Source organism: Bufo gargarizans, chromosome 2, assembly GCF_014858855.1.
Source record: "Bufo gargarizans isolate SCDJY-AF-19 chromosome 2, ASM1485885v1, whole genome shotgun sequence".
NCBI classification, from domain to species: domain Eukaryota; kingdom Metazoa; phylum Chordata; class Amphibia; order Anura; family Bufonidae; genus Bufo; species Bufo gargarizans.
Window position 1 is genome coordinate 202,217,102 of NC_058081.1, and position 16,071 is coordinate 202,233,172.

The following is a 16,071-nucleotide window of genomic DNA, read 5'->3' on the forward strand; positions in this document are numbered from 1 at the left end:
AAGTAGCTGAATTGAATTTTTGCAAACTTCGCTCATCTCTAATTATTCCCAAATACCTTTCATTAGTTAAAATGGCTTGTTTGTCTAGGGAGAAATCATTATGAGAAATAAAATGGCCGCCGTCCTATTAGTACACACAGAATCTGTCTTAATCACACAGGGGGACAAGTTACTTCAGGACACTGAGGTAAAAAGCTGCCTCGTCCTCCTCTCTGGTCTACTTGTCAGGAATTATGATCCTGAATACAGCTAATCTGTAGTTGCATCTCTGTGGGAATGGAGTTCATGAGGAGACATGAAGTACAGGGAGGATGGACAGGACAGACTGTAGTAATGTGGGGCTGTGGTAATGGAGACTGCATACAAGAGCTGCTGCTCATCAGCCACATGCCCACCTCTTCGCTGTACTTCATGTCTTCTCATGTCAGCTCCATTCCTACAGAGATTCAGCTGAAGATCTTACCAGCTGTATTCAGGATTATAATCCCTGACAAGTAGAGAGGAGGGTAAGGCAGCTCTTAACCTCAGCGTTGTGAAGTAACTTGTCCTCCTGTGTGATTAGGACAGGTTTTATGGGTACTAATAGGACGGCAGCCATTATATTTCTCCTAATGATTGCTCCCCAGACCAAACGAGCCATTATAACAAATGAAAAGTATTTGGGAATATATTTATAATAAAGTAATATTTAAGTATTTTTAGTAATTTTATTTTCTTAATTCCTGGAACCCCTTTAACGGGTTATACCAATTTCAAACATTGGTGCCATATCACTAGGATATGCCACCAATGACCTCTGGGGCCTGCTTCTCTTTCCAGAATGGGTCCCCCAAAATGAAGGAGCTATTTCCAGCAGTCCCACAACAGTGAATGGAAACGTGGCCGTGCATGCGCGATGCGCGCTTTATTCACCACTATGGGACTTCTGAAAATAGCTGAGCTAATTTGCTTGGCTATTTTTGGAATTTCCAAAGCAGTTAATGGAAAACATAATGTGCATGTGCAGTGTGCTCTCCTTAACGTGGATCTAGCGGTCTGCCACCCATGTCTGAGATGGGGAATACCTCTTGAAATTCCTCATGATAATACCTGTTCTGTGTATTTTGTCGGCAATGCCTGCATTGCAGTTTGATTTAAGACTATATACAACTGCCCAGCAATGGACTGATCCAAATTGACAAAAGGCTGTGCAACACAAATAGACAGGGGCAGCAGTACCATAGCGCAAAATACTGTCCCATCAGAAACATATACCACAGAGCAGCACAATATACTGCCCAAAAAACTGTCCTTCAGTTGTGGCCATCATTAGATGCCATTTTCTGTCCTCCTCCGGTTGTGTCTGATTAAGATATGGAGTATGGGGCTTAGGAGCTGAGATGTGAGCCACAGCAGCTGAATTCAGGAGGACATGTGCGGTCTCTGACTGGGTACATGAGTTTCTGATTCTCAAAGTATTAATTACCGCTGAGAGCTCATTTTGTACCTGGTCAGCGGCAAAGAGGGGGGCTCAGGCGGCCCCCTGGGCATCGGCCCACCGGAAAATTTCCCTGTCTATGGCCAATCCGCCACTGCAACTGCCATTTGTCAAGGTCACCTAAATGTAACTTTCTTGAATCTAGTGTTAATTGTTGCACTCTATCAGGCCAGATAGCTTTTTTAAATTAATTACACAGCCTAAGATTCCTTTCTTTAGGAAACATGAATACATTTTTATGTGAGTAGATTATCATAATCAGCCTTTTGCAAGACGCGATTAAAGAACTTGAGAGTATTATGGCTGAAAATTCACTGTCATAATTTTAATCAGATTTTCTCAGTGTAGTAGTACTTCTATTTAGTCGTCATCTAGAGACTTTTTTCATGTATTTGTACAAATCATGTCTGAATGATAAAAATACATTTTGAACTGCTTTCTTTCAGTAATTTATACTGTAATCCTCCTGAAATTCCCTTGTATTCCTTAATTGAAATAGTCACTAATGAATATTCATTAGATGCTCCCCCCTTGTCCACACCTCTTAGAATACATAATTAAACAGCTTCCTCTACATTATGATAGCTGCTTGGGTTGTCAGCTGGCCTCAGATTCACTGAACAAAAATGAACATGATTAGTCAAATCCATCATTGAAGGTCCCCTCGTTAAAGGGGTCGTCTCATCTTGAGTTACTAAGGCGAGATGAGACACAGCCAGCCGGGAAACTGCAGGGCACTCCGGCGCTTGCTGTTTCAGTATGTCCCATTATAGTGCATGAGAGCTATGGAAACAGCGTAGCTCAGCAGTCAGCAAGTAGAGACAATCCCTTTGAGAGTCAGACACGCCCCTCAGACTCTTTTGACTCATTTTTTATTTTTTTTTAACAATAGGTTTTTATTCAATTATACAATAGGTTACAAGTACAAAATGAGGTAGTACATGAAAGTAGGGTATTGACATCACAATCAATATGGCAATCGTAAATATAAGTAGATTACAATAATTACATAGATACAGTAGATGTTCTTTTGACTCTTTTTGTGGGCAATAACAATATAGCGATTATACATACCATAACTTTAATTATTGCTATTTATGCTGCTGTTTTTCTTACGCTAGGTGGTGAGGGCCCCATTTTATTTAGCTACAGGGCATTATCAATTATAGCTACGCTCCTGTCTTAAGGTTTTGTACTCTACCGTATACATATGTCGTTCTGACCTGGAGAATAAAAAGTAACAGGATGGTTTTACTGCATAGGAAATGTAAAACAAAACCCATAAAACTGTGCCGGAATGGTATTTTTTTAAATAATTCCACCCATTTTGAATTTTTTCTCCGCTTTCCACCACGATGATGCCACTATGCACATTACGTGCAGATTTCCTGCTCAGATTTTTGTATGGAAATATGCAGCATAATACATCACCAGCTAAGTAGATGACATTTTCAAAATCTCATCTACACGGTGTGGTGTGCAGTGTGTCAATGGTTTGTGCATATTTTCAGTGCTGATTTCAACATATGCAAATTTTGGTGCACCTAGAAATCTGCACAAATATCTGCATGGAAATTCTACAGATACTATGTTGCAATGTGCATATACAGTGGATATAAATAGTCTACACACCCCTGTTGAAATGTCAGGTTTCTGTGCTGTAAAAAAAATGAGACAAAGAAAATCATTTCAGAACTTTTTCCACCTTTAATGTGACCTATAAACTGTACAACTCAATTGGAAAACAAACTGAAATATTTTAGGTGGAGGGAAGAAAAAAAAAAAAAAAACTAATATAATGTGGTTGCATAAGTGTGCACACCCTCTTATAACTGGGGATGTAGCTGTGTTCAGAATTAAGCAATCACATTTAAAATCATGTTAAATAGGAGTCAGCATACACCTGCCATAATTTAAAGTGCCTCTGATTAACCCCAAATAATGTTCAGCTGCTCTAGTTGGTCTTTCCTGAAATTTTCTTAGTCGCATCCCACAGCAAAAGCCATGGCCCACAGAGAGCTTCCAAAGCATCAGAGGGATCTCATTGTTAAAAGGTATCAGTCAGGAGAAGGGTACAAAAGAATTTCCAAGGCATTAGATATACCATAGAACACAGTGAAGACAGTCATCATCAAGTGGAGAAAATATGGCACAACAGTGACAATACCAAGAACTGGACGAAGGAAATTGGTCTGGGAGGCTACCAAGAGGCCTACAGCAACATTAAATGAGCTGCAGGAATATCTGGCAAGTATTGGCTGTGTGGTACATGTGCCAACAATCTCCAGTATTCTTCATATTTCTGGGCTATGGGGTAGAGTGGCAAGACGAAAGCCTTTTCTTATGAAGAAAAACATCCAAGCCAGGCTACATTTTGCAAAAACACATCTGAAGTCTTCCGAAAGCATTTGGGAAAAGGTGTTATGGTCTGATGAAACCAAGGTTGAACTTTTTGGCCATAATTCCAAAAGATATGTTTGGCCCAAAAACAACACTGCACATCACCAAAAGAACACCATACCCACAGTGAAGCATGGTGGTGGCAGCATCATGCTTTGGGGCTGTTTTTCTTCACCTGGAACTGGGGCCTTAGTTAAGCTAGAGGGAATTATGAACAGTTCTAAATACCAGTCAATATTGGCACAAAACCTTCAGGCTTCTGCTAGAAAGCTGAACATGAAGAGGAACTTCATCTTTCAGCATGGCAATGACCCAAAGCATACATCCAAATCAACAAAGGAATGGCTTCACCAGAAGAAATGACCCAGCAAGAGCCCACACCTGAATCTGTGGGGTGATCTGAAGAGGACTGCGCACAGGAGATGTCCTTGCAATCTGACAGAGTGCTGTAATAAAATCAAAAGGTGCTTCTACAAAGTATTAGTTTAAAGGTGTGCACACTTATGCAACCATATTATTTTATTTTAATATTTTTTCTTCCCTCTACCTAAAAGATTTGAGTTTGTTTTTCAATTGAGTTGTACAGTTTATATGTCACATTAAAGGTGGAAAAAGTTCTGAAATGATTTATCTTTGTCTCATTACATCACAGAAACCTGACATTTTAACAGGGGTGTGTAGACTTTTTATATCCACTGTATCTTAATGAGTTCTTTCCTAATAGTTATGCCAAAATGCCTAATGAAACACTTATATCCACTGTGCCGTATTGCTGTTAAAGGGGTTGGCCACTGTCTGTACATAGGAAACTACTACATTTCTCATGGACTCTAATCTAATGATATAGCTTTTAAAAATAAATAAAATATAAAAATTCAAATCACCCGCCATTTCCCCAAAATATTTTTTTTTTATAAATGGTTGCTTCATTTCCCACAAAATGAGCCCTGTACACATAACTACAAAAAAGTTATAGGGGTCAGAATATGGCGACAAAAAAATAAAACTAAATTTTTCCCCCAAGGTTTTTATTATTTTATCAGTATCAAAATGCGAGAAAAACTATACATATAAGGTATCGCCAAATTCGTACAGACCTGTAGAATAAAAGTCACTTTTATTGCACATCAAATGTAGTAAATAAAAAACTTGCGGAGGAATTTTTTTTCCAGTTCCACCCCATTTGGATTTTTTTCCTGTTTCCCAGTACATCATAAGCAATATTAATATGGCATTGAAAAATACAACTTGTCCCACAAAAAAATAAGCCCTCATACGGCTATGTGAATGGAAAAATAAAAAAAGTTATGGCTCTGGGAGCGCAAAACAAAAACGCAAAAATGAAAAAACCTCCAGGGTAGAAAGGGTTAAAGGTTTCCAGGGTAGTTCAGGTTCAGGTTGAGGTAGAGAGTTCTCAGAAAAGGAGGACAAAGTTGTTTGGCTTTGGCAGTTATGTGATTGGTGGTGACTTTTATTAGGGTGGTTTCAGTGGGTTGACTGGGTCAGAAGCCAGACTGTAGCTGGTCGAGAAGGGAGTAGGATGAGAGATAGGAGGATAGTTTAAGGTGGCCGTGTTGTTCAAGGAGTTGTTTTTTTTTAAACATAATTTTTATTTGAGCACATGGAAGCAGTTACATACATACATCAGCTTGTTAAATTTCTTCATTAATCAGTACATGATAAAATAAAATAATCGGCACATTGATGACTTCGTTACCACAGTCACATGTTCCACATTTAGTTACCTCCTGCTCCTTTTTGAAAAGAATAATACAATAACTCCCTTACAGAAACGTTTCCCTCCCTCCCCCTTCTCCGCTCTAAGACCACCCATCCCCCCTGAGAGACCATGATCAGCCTGGTACACATATCTTCTAGCTATTTCTTATCACTACGAGAATACTTTATTCATCTGCTACTTCTAGACTTCCCAGGGTACCCTTTAATTGTTCTGTTAGAAACCATTTGGTATTGCAAAATGGCTTGACCAAGGCCTTAAAGGGTTTCTGTCACCTGAAAAATGGGTATTAAGCTGGTTGACATTAGTGATGTGCTAAACTATATTAGTGCCATCTCACTGCCTGCCCCTGTTATTGAGAAAATAAACTTTCATAATATGCTAATTAGCCACTAGGAGCAGGGGGGAGGGGCGTTGCTCCGTTCTCCCTGCTACATTAGATTGACAGGGCCAGGCAGCCTTCACCTCCTCCTGCCGCCCCTGTGCGCTGGGGAGATCTCGTGCCGTTCAGTATTTATGCGCAGGCGTAGTGAGGAAGCTGGCAGCTGGTGAGCACCCTTCACTCACTGCGCATGTGCCGTATTCTGAACAGGATGGCGCAGGCATGAGATTTACACTGCAGACAGGCCGGAGGTAGGAGACCAACGCTGCCTGGCCCTGTCAATCTAGTGTAGCAGGGCGTGGCCAGAGGTGGGAGAATGGAGCCGCTAGGAGCAGGGGCAGCACCCCCCCCCCCCCCTCCCCCCGCTTCTAGAGGCTAATTAGCATGTTATACAAGTAATGTCAGACAGCTTAATACACATTTTTCAGGTGACAGAAACCCTTTAAATTCCTCATCATTCAATACTGCACATATGAATCTCCTCCATTTTGTGTTCCCTATTAAAACCTCCTTGGAGCGTTCTGCTCCCAACAATTCCATCCTCAGGCAGTGTTTCGTTTGTTGTATGAATATAGAAGGGGTTGGGGTTGGGGGTTTTAACCACCATTGTAGCAAACACCTTTTAGCTGCAAGAAATGTATTATTTGGGAGGTAGACTGCCCCTCAGGTTGCCAATAAAATAAAAACAATTCTGTGGACAATAGAATGTCTATATTCATCAGATTAACGGCTAAGGCTTTTACTCCTTCCCAGTATGCGTTGGAGTTTGGGCATAAGCATGGACCATGTAAAAAAGTCAGAGTTTGATGACATTTGGGACAGCTAGTAATTCTGTCTGCCTTCTTTAGAAGGCGGAAGTCATAAAAACCATAGATTGCCCTATGCATTATTTTAAATTGGGTTTCTCTCCATATTTCGTTGAGTATTTTATCCTGCAGCTCCGGGATCTGCAGTTGTTTGCTCCAGGGTTTAAACAGAGAAACCGTGGAGTAACTTGGGCATGTTTGTGTCAAATCAGACAGTGAAAGGGAAGTTGAAGTGTTTCCCTGAATAAGTAAGTCATATTGCATAGGGTCAAATTTCTTTTAAATGTCTAGGAGCCTTGGTTTTAGGAATCCCATTATTTGGAGGTATGCCAGAAACTGTGATGGAGCCAACACAAATTTGCTACACACTTCCGAGAAAACGAGTTACCTTTTCTCCGAGCCATGCCACAAATCCTGTACTTTGTATATGCCTCTGTCCCTCCACTTCTGGAACTGCTTATTATGCAGGCCCTCCTGGAATTCTGGATGACCCCAAAAGTTTACATTTTGGGATAGTAAAAATGGTAGATTATACATCTCTCTGGTGGCCTTCTACGAGGCTATAGTATCCTTAATTAAGAGACTCTTTTCTACATTAGGAGATAAACATGAGTATCTAGTATGTAATAAAGCCTATAATGACCAAGGTTCTACTAAGCTGGCCTCTACTGAGTAGTTGGAATAGTGACTGGACTGCGACAACCAGTCTAAACAGTGTCGTAAGTTGCTTGCTAAGTTATATCTTCTAATGTCAGGGAAATGTATCCCACCTTCTTTCCCATTCAAGGAGTTTTGAAGCAAACAGGAGTAGTGATATAGGGCAATAGTTGGACAAAGAGGACTGAGCAAGGAAATGCTTTTTAAACATAGGTGTGAAGATTCCAGTGATTAGAGATAAGCTGGGATAAACACTCACTGGGGATGAGGTGGGATTGGATTGGGTCAAGTGCACAAGTGGTACAGAAGCATATAGATGCAATCTGTAATGGTGGAGAAGCAGGTTTGGGAGAAAGAAGACTGTAGTTGTGTAGAGGGGCTGCTAGCAACAAAAATGTTTCAAGAACAAAAGAAATCTTGGCAGGTTTTTTAAAGGGGTTGTCCCATGATGAATATTGCTTTTATTTACAACAAGCGCCAAAATATGAATATAGTTTATAATTACAATTATTTAAAAAAATGCTCATTTCACTATATAGTCAACAACTAAGATTTTTCTATTGAACACCATTTACTACATCTACCTTAGGAAAAGTGCCAAGGTGGACACACCTTCACCATCACCATTATGATACTCTTTTTCAGCGGGGTACACTGGTATTGTGGAGAGATCCTCCTGAATAGTCTGCCTTTGAAGCTGCATCGTCTTCTCTGCTTGTCAGGGGAGCTGCTGAGTAATCAACATGGAAGTCTTCTCCTCTAACAAGCAGAGAAGAAACTGCATCAACACTATCAAGGCAATGGGATTGATGTGGCACACCGTAGGAAGGCAACAAAAGGACTATTTTTAACAGCTTCAGGTGGGATACAAATATTAGTACATATGGCTTTTCTCTGCTGATAAAGTCAGCATCATGTGGTGCAGAGATGCTTCCCACCCACACTCTAGCAACAGAGCCTACAAGCTGCCTGAATCATAAGTTATGACAAGGATAAGAAATACATTGATTTAAAGCTTTCTTTATTGACTACTCACAGTAAAATGACTCTGTGTATGTATGTTTTTTTTGTTAACAGCATTTACTAAAAGAACAAAACTATCATCTTTAAGGAGCATTCACCTATCCCTGTAGGGCTGCTTATAGCCATGAGCTTCTTGTGCCTGCAACTGATGTTAGAATTACTGTATGTTCATTTCCTTTTTCAGGAGGGTCTTGGCTTTGGAAGATGTGATCCTTCCCGTGCACTCTGCACTTTCCAGGAGGATTTCCAAGAATTTGAAATGATTGATGAGGAAGAAGATGAGGATGAAGAAGAAGAGGAAGATGAGCTCCCACCTCAAGAAAACAGAAAACAAGTAGAAGCACCTCCATCACCAAATCCTTCTCCTCTACCACCTGAGGATACCCTGAAAAACAGGCCATGCACATTGAGACTTAGTGCCCCTCGAACCCAGGTGAGAAACACAAGGGCTTACATCTTTAAATTTTTTACTATTATTAATATCGGTTGGAGCTTTGAATTGTCTACTCAATCTACTAAGGATAGAGGGAGCAAACTGAAGACAAATTTGAGTTCAATACAATCAATAACAATTCGTGTTTAGTAACACATGAATCACCTTTCTTTACAATGTCCAACTGGAGCAATCTCATTAAGTTATTCAGAAGTAAGGTCACAGAACAGCCCCATCTATGTTTGGGTATCTAATGGAATCAGAGCTGTGCTGACACCTCAGAAATGATGAGCTGAGCTCTTGTAATGCACTGATTTCTCATGCACTCCTTACAGGGAGAGTTCATTTTATTTTTTCATCTTACTGTACTTAGACTGCAAATTAGCAGAACACGTGTAGACACTGAACAAAAAGAGATTGTCGGGAATAATTAACTTAAGTACCAAGTAGAATTCTGGTTCCCATATGTGAAAAGATTAGAAGACAAGGGTAAAGCCAGTTATTCACAGTCGCTCAACCTCATATATAGACCATATCTAAGAGTAAATATTAGACCAGCGAGAATGCTTTTTAAGTAGTGGTTATTTGAGAAATAAATAGATTTGATCAGTAGCGCCTGCATTAGGAAAGGTCAATAGAACAGATCATATAAACTTACCATGGTAAAACTTAAGACATTAAATTAATGTAAAGTAACACATCCTGGAAGACATTTACAAACCACAAAAGATTGGGCCCACAATTTATCTGTATACACATGAGCGCTTACATTAGCACATGGCATATTCCAAATGTCTTATCCCAGAAAAGTAAACTACACCTATTTTTGCGGGTTTGGGTGACAGAAAATACTCACTGGGACAAATGATAAATAACAAAGGTGTTCAAGAATTATGCCACAATAAATTGTGAGGTTAAATATTAAACTGCTAGAAATATTAGTGTGAATTGCATTGTGATAACACAGTAAAGTCTGATTCCCTTATTTTCTTTGGCCTTTCTGATTTTCTTTTTTGTCTTTTTTGTGTACTTTCTCCCATCCAGTTAGTTTTATTTTTCTTAATTTCTGTTTGTAACACAGAAACTAGAGCTTTGAACATTTTCCTTTTCCCCTCTTATAATTGTTTCTCTGTTATATTATCCCATATTGCCTCTGTGTGTCTAATTTCTTTTTCGGTTTGCTGGTTTTATTATACAGTACATGATCTATTTTTCTTTGTCGTAACTGGTTTGCTTTATCTTAAGTGTTCAGAAAGATAAATAAAGAGAAGTTTTAAAGAATTGATGTTACTAAATGATGTACAGAAATGTATATGGAGTCGAATGCAATGTATCAATAAATGCTGAAGTAATAGCTATTAGATTTTTTTTTTTTTAAGTCCATTATACCAAAAGTTCATCACTTACAATTCTGTTGTACAAAATACCAGAAGACTTGACATATTATTAGGCATACTGGCCAGTGTGAAAACGTGAAGAATTTTTTTAAGCTATATACTATATATAGTGACACTATACTATATATAGTGACACTCATTAAAAAATCATAAAAAATTCAATAATTTTTTTTTAATACTTGAATTAAACAAGAGGTAATTTTCTGATGACACATTCCCTTTAAGCTTGGATTACATTTTTTGTAATAACACTTTTCTCCACAGAATGATCAGAACATGAAAAAGCAATTATATTACTCAATGTAGCCCTAGCTTTAAAGGGGTGTTCCAGGATTTTTATATGAATTGCCTACCCTAAGGATTGGCCATTCGTATTCGATTGGCAGGGGCCTGATGCCTTCACTGCCTGCCAGCTGTTCCTGAGTCAGTCCGATATCGGAAATAGGCTCCAGAACTACACAACCCCGTCCATTGTGCAGTGGACAGAGCTGCTTACTGTGGTGCTACTCCGATTGAAGTGAATAGGAGCATAGCCGCAATGAAAATGTTTTTATGGTTAATTTGTCATATGGTGGGTGCCATTAATTACATTGGATTATTTTGAGATGTTCTATTCTCTGAATCTCAGGACACACTTAACAACAACGGTGGATTCATTTCTCAGAGTGACACCTGGGCAGATCCTGAGAGAAATGAGACTGGTGAGAGAGTTAGACTCATTCTTTGCATGGCTGTCTATAACTACTTTCCTGGAATTTCTCATTTGTGTTAGTTTTATATTTTCCTCATGGTTTGGAATGTTTTTGTTCATGCTAAAATCATTTGTCTTAGCACGAATTCATTTATTTATCCTCTTTACCTCCTGTTTTGATCTCACTGTCTTTTTCTGAAGGTGCAATATGGTTGTTGCATACCTCTGTGTTTGAATTCCCTATTTTTACTGCAAATTATAAGTATATCATGATTTTCTGTGTAATAAACTAATAACAAACATTTTCAATCTACAGAAATGGTATCCCATACCCAGGTTACCCATGTTGAAATGGAAACTCAAAAAGAAGATGATGATACTGAAGAGACAGAATTAGACAGTGGAGATATCACTGATGTCTCAAGGATTGTTCCAGACAGAAATCATGTCTCCAGTCCAGGAGAGCGATGGGCATCAGATTCACAGTTGAGGGTAACTACACCACTTCAAGAGAATCTGGCAGATTTGAGCCCTGAGCAGAGAGGGAGCACCAGAGGACATCCATCTAATTCTTCCAATGAAACAACATCTCCATCTTCAGATCCTGGTATTGAGGCTGATTTGACCAGTCGAGGTCGGTTCCTGCCAACAGGACATTGTAGTCAGGATCTCAGCTCCCCTGGCTCTGATTCTGACATAGAAGGAGAAATAGAAGCAGCATTTGCTTGTGAGGGTGGGAGACTTGTTAGTAACATGATTTCCTCAATATCAGAAACAGAACTAGACCTAACCAGTGAGTCAAGCAGTGGAAGGTCGTCTCATCTCACCAACTCTATTGAAGAGGCAAGCTCTCCAACCTCTGATCCAGAACCAGATCATGTGGGAGAATTAGGGCTTCAAGGAATCAAAGACTCCATCCTGCTAGACAAGGAGAAAGAGAGAGGTCCTTTAATGACAGAACCAGAGGATAAATATAGTACATGGAATGAAGAAGAGAACCTGTCACAAGAAAAAGGAGATCAGAATAAAGAACGAAGTCTGGAAAGTATACGACGCTCATTTTACTTACCTGTAGGACCCAAGCTCATGCCAGAAACAGATGCAAATAGTGAATATGACTCAGACTCTGAATCAGAAGCTGACCTAAGTGAGGATTCAGATTCGCCTTGGCTGCTCAGCAACCTGGTAAATAAGATGATTTCTGAAGGATCCTATCCCATTTCATGCCCAGATGAGTGTTTTCAAAGGCAAACAAGCCCATCATGTGATACTCTTTCTCCTGCCTCTGAGCTGGATCCTGAGTCAGTTAGTCCAGACATTGAGGCTGATCTTACAAGTTCCAAAGAATCCTCACAAGATCTAGATACAGCACAACAAAGTATAGAGCTGGTGGATATGGAGACACTACAGCATTCTCTTAGTCATCATGATAGAGAGGAAAATGTTCCCGGATTATATGTTCTGCATGACTCACGTGACACTGTAGCTCCAATTTTTGAGGGCCTTCCTCTTCAATTGGAGGGATTATCTCATACAGCTAAATGTCGTCCCCTTTCTCCAGGGCATAAAGTTGAACAGAAACCTTGGCCTGGCACAGAACAAATTCTTCAGAAACGAAGAGATGGCTGGGATATTGATCGTGACTTAGATTCTGGTATTCTAGAGGATAATGATCTTTGTGATGATCTTTGTCAAGAGCTAGACCAAAATAAACCCACAATGGACATTTCAACAGCAAGAACAAATCATGGCTTTAACCTAGAATATACTGGTGAGGAAGATGAAGATATTCCTTATTACAGAAGCCTAAAAAGTTCTTCTTACCATAATTGTGTTGGAGAAGAATCTTTTATGGAGCGGTCTTCAGCTGAATCTCGAATCCTAGATGATTCTTTGGCCTATGATTCAATGAAATACACTTTGGTAGTGGATGAGCACACTCAACTTGAGCTGGTTAGTCTTCAGAGATGTACATCTATACTAAGTGATGGCAGTGACCTTCTTAGAGCTTGTGAAGCCTGTGACTTTGAAGAGGATGAATTTGGAGATGATGTTGAAGCCCATGAAAATGAATCTTCATCTGAAGACTCATCACCAGAGCCCAACATGCCTTTCTCCAAGAAGTTCCTCAATGTTTTTGTCAACAGCACATCACGGTCCTCCAGTAAGTGCAAGGTTTATTAGAAGTATGTGTCTGTAGTGAGCTATTTTCTAATTTTTCTAAATATGTTGTATTGTGTGATCCCTACGCCCCTATCTTTGTGAAACCTGCAGCAAGTTCACATTGTCTGCACAATTGTTTTATTGTGTCATGTTTTTCAGCCATATTTCTCACTTTTGTTGAATAATAATACTGTTATCTGATGTTTTCCCCAGGCACTGAGTCTTTTGGACTATTTTCTTGTGTACTCAATGGAGAAGAGCGTGAACAGACACACAGAGCTGTTTTCAGGTATGAGAATTCTGCTCTGTAATAACTCACAATTAAACCTTTTGCTAACTTTGTTCTGAATATACCTTATTTGACTGCCTGCATTATAAACTCTGCTTTTCACAATACACCAGTCATCCAATCAACACAACTCGGTTTTCCTTGAATTGTAGCTGGTGTAAATTCTGACTTTAAAATAGAATTTGATTAAAGTGGTTATCCCATCAAGGCAATCCACAGGATAAGTAACAAATAGTAATAAATAGGAATCATGGTGGTGGTGGGGAGTCTAACAGATGGGATCCCTCACACTCCCAAGATTGAGGGATCCTGAGTTCGCTCTCTGAATGGAGCAGTAGTGCCAGTAATGTTGGTCCACCATTCCATTCACTTCTATAGGACTGCTGAAGCACTGTCTACATCATCCCTATAGAAGTGAATGGAGTGGTGAACAGACGTTTGCACTACAGCTCCATTCAGAGAAGGGACCTATCCTGTGGACAGGTTTATAAAGAAGACCTTAAACTCAGATTCTAAAAACAAAGTTTAAATTTACCAACAGTATACAGTACTAGTAGAGTTACTCAGCTTCAAATGGGTCTATTTCATTTGTTGTTTTTGTGTGTGGTTAAAAGACATCTACAGTGCCCCCATAACAGTGACATTCACAGTGCTTGCATAACAGTGACATCCACAGTGCCCCATAACAGTGACATTCACAGTGCTCACATAACAGTGACATCCACAGTGCCCCCATAACAGTGATATTTATAGTGCCCTGATAACAGTTCCCACAGTTCCCCCATACTTTATCAGTGACATCCACAGAGACCCATAACAGTGTCATCTACAGCACCCCACGATAACAGTGAGATCCTTAGTGCTCGCATACAAGTGACATCCACAGTTCCCCCATACTTTATCAGTGACATCCACAGAGACTCCATAACAGTGACATTTACAGTGCCCGATAACAGTGTGATTCTTAGTGCTCGCATACCAGTGACATCCACAGTGCCCCCATAACAGTGACATTCACAGTGCTCGCATAACAGTGACATCCACAGTGCCCCATAACAGTGACATCCACAGTGCCCCATAACAGTGACATTCACAGTGCTCACATAACAGTGACATCCACAGTGCCCCCATAACAGTGACATTCACAGTGCTCGCATAACAGTGACATCCACAGTGCCCCCATAACAGTGATATTTATAGTGCCCTGATAACAGTTCCCACAGTTCCCCCATACTTTATCAGTGACATCCACAGAGACCCATAACAGTGTCATCTACAGCACCCCACGATAACAGTGAGATCCTTAGTGCTCGCATACAAGTGACATCCACAGTTCCCCCATACTTTATCAGTGACACCCACAGAGACCCCATAACAGTGACATTCACAGTGCCCGATAACAGTGAGATTCTTAGTGCTCGCATACCAGTGACATCCACAGTGCCCCCATAACAGTGATATTTACAGTGCCCTGATAACATTGACATCGACAGTGCCCCCATATCAGTGACATCCACAGTGCCCCAGAACAGTAACATCTACAGCACCGCGATCACATATCCTGTTCTGTGAAAAGTCAGTAGTGGTTATAAAGGACTAGAGTCTTTTAAAATTCCTAATGGTCCAGGGTTCAGTCATGTTGCCATCACAGGTCCTTTAGCTATCTCCACTCATGACAGGGACTCTGGACTGGAGCTAGACTGGAGCCTGTATTGAATGTAATTAGGGGGTGGGGCCTTGCGACCACTGCAATCTCCCTTCTTTACGGGCCCCATAGCAGCTGCGTGGTCTGCCCCTGGCTCTACAGTATGTCATAACATCTAGTTATAAATATTTATGGCATCTGGACGCCACCACTTATGTCGTAGTGACCACAGCACACAATATGCATCAACCATATATAAAACAACATAAGTTCTATAATCTGGCTATGATGGTAAGATCCCAATTTTTTACCAATGGGAGTCAACAAAATCCTATAGACCTCATAGAATTCCCTTCCCAGAAAGGACTAGGGAGGTGATTTATTAAGCAGAAATATGCCTAAATTAGGTGCATTTCTGGCACAGATTGCAGCGCAAAAGTCCTTTGCACCGCAATCTGTGACTTTTAGCCGCTCACGCCAGGTCTAAAAAAGTGGGTGTGAGCAGAGAAGGGAAGGTAGACCCCTTCATTTACCCCTTTCTATGCCTGTTTTAGGCGTAGAATAGGTCTAAATGTAACACAGCAAAGGACATCTTACATTTAGATGTGGCGCTGGATGTGCTGAAGTTATGAAGAGGTCTGTGCCTCCACCACCAGGTATAGGGCTTTTAAAGACCGTATTCTAAAATGCCGGTCTTAATAAATGTGCCCTTAAGTTTCATAAATTATAACTTGATGTCATGTAACAAATAGATGAAGGTTACACAGCCAACCCTTTCAAAACACTGAATACTTGTTAAGCAGTTTGTCCAGCCGTTATTATTGATGGCCTATAGCCAATCAGTTGGTTGACTTTCTCATCATTACACTACATCTCGTCTCCTGTGGAGCAGTGGCGTACTGCAATTACAAGTACTCGCTCCATTCACTTGAATAGAGTTAGTACTTGTATTACACTGCACTTCCGAGAT

The 16,071-nt window shown here is 40.2% G+C and overlaps 1 protein-coding gene across 1 annotated transcript in view; it reads left to right on the plus strand.

The window, feature by feature from the left end:
- Nucleotides 1-16,071, plus strand: part of MAPK8IP2 (mitogen-activated protein kinase 8 interacting protein 2) — an 84,849-nt gene that overhangs the window by 35,637 nt on the left and 33,141 nt on the right. Inside the window, exons 3-6 of the mRNA XM_044283409.1 lie at nt 8,668-8,916; nt 10,942-11,014; nt 11,321-13,168; nt 13,381-13,456. Of these exons, the coding sequence (XP_044139344.1) occupies nt 8,668-8,916; nt 10,942-11,014; nt 11,321-13,168; nt 13,381-13,456 (2,246 nt within the window). The remainder of the gene's footprint in view (nt 1-8,667; nt 8,917-10,941; nt 11,015-11,320; nt 13,169-13,380; nt 13,457-16,071) is intronic.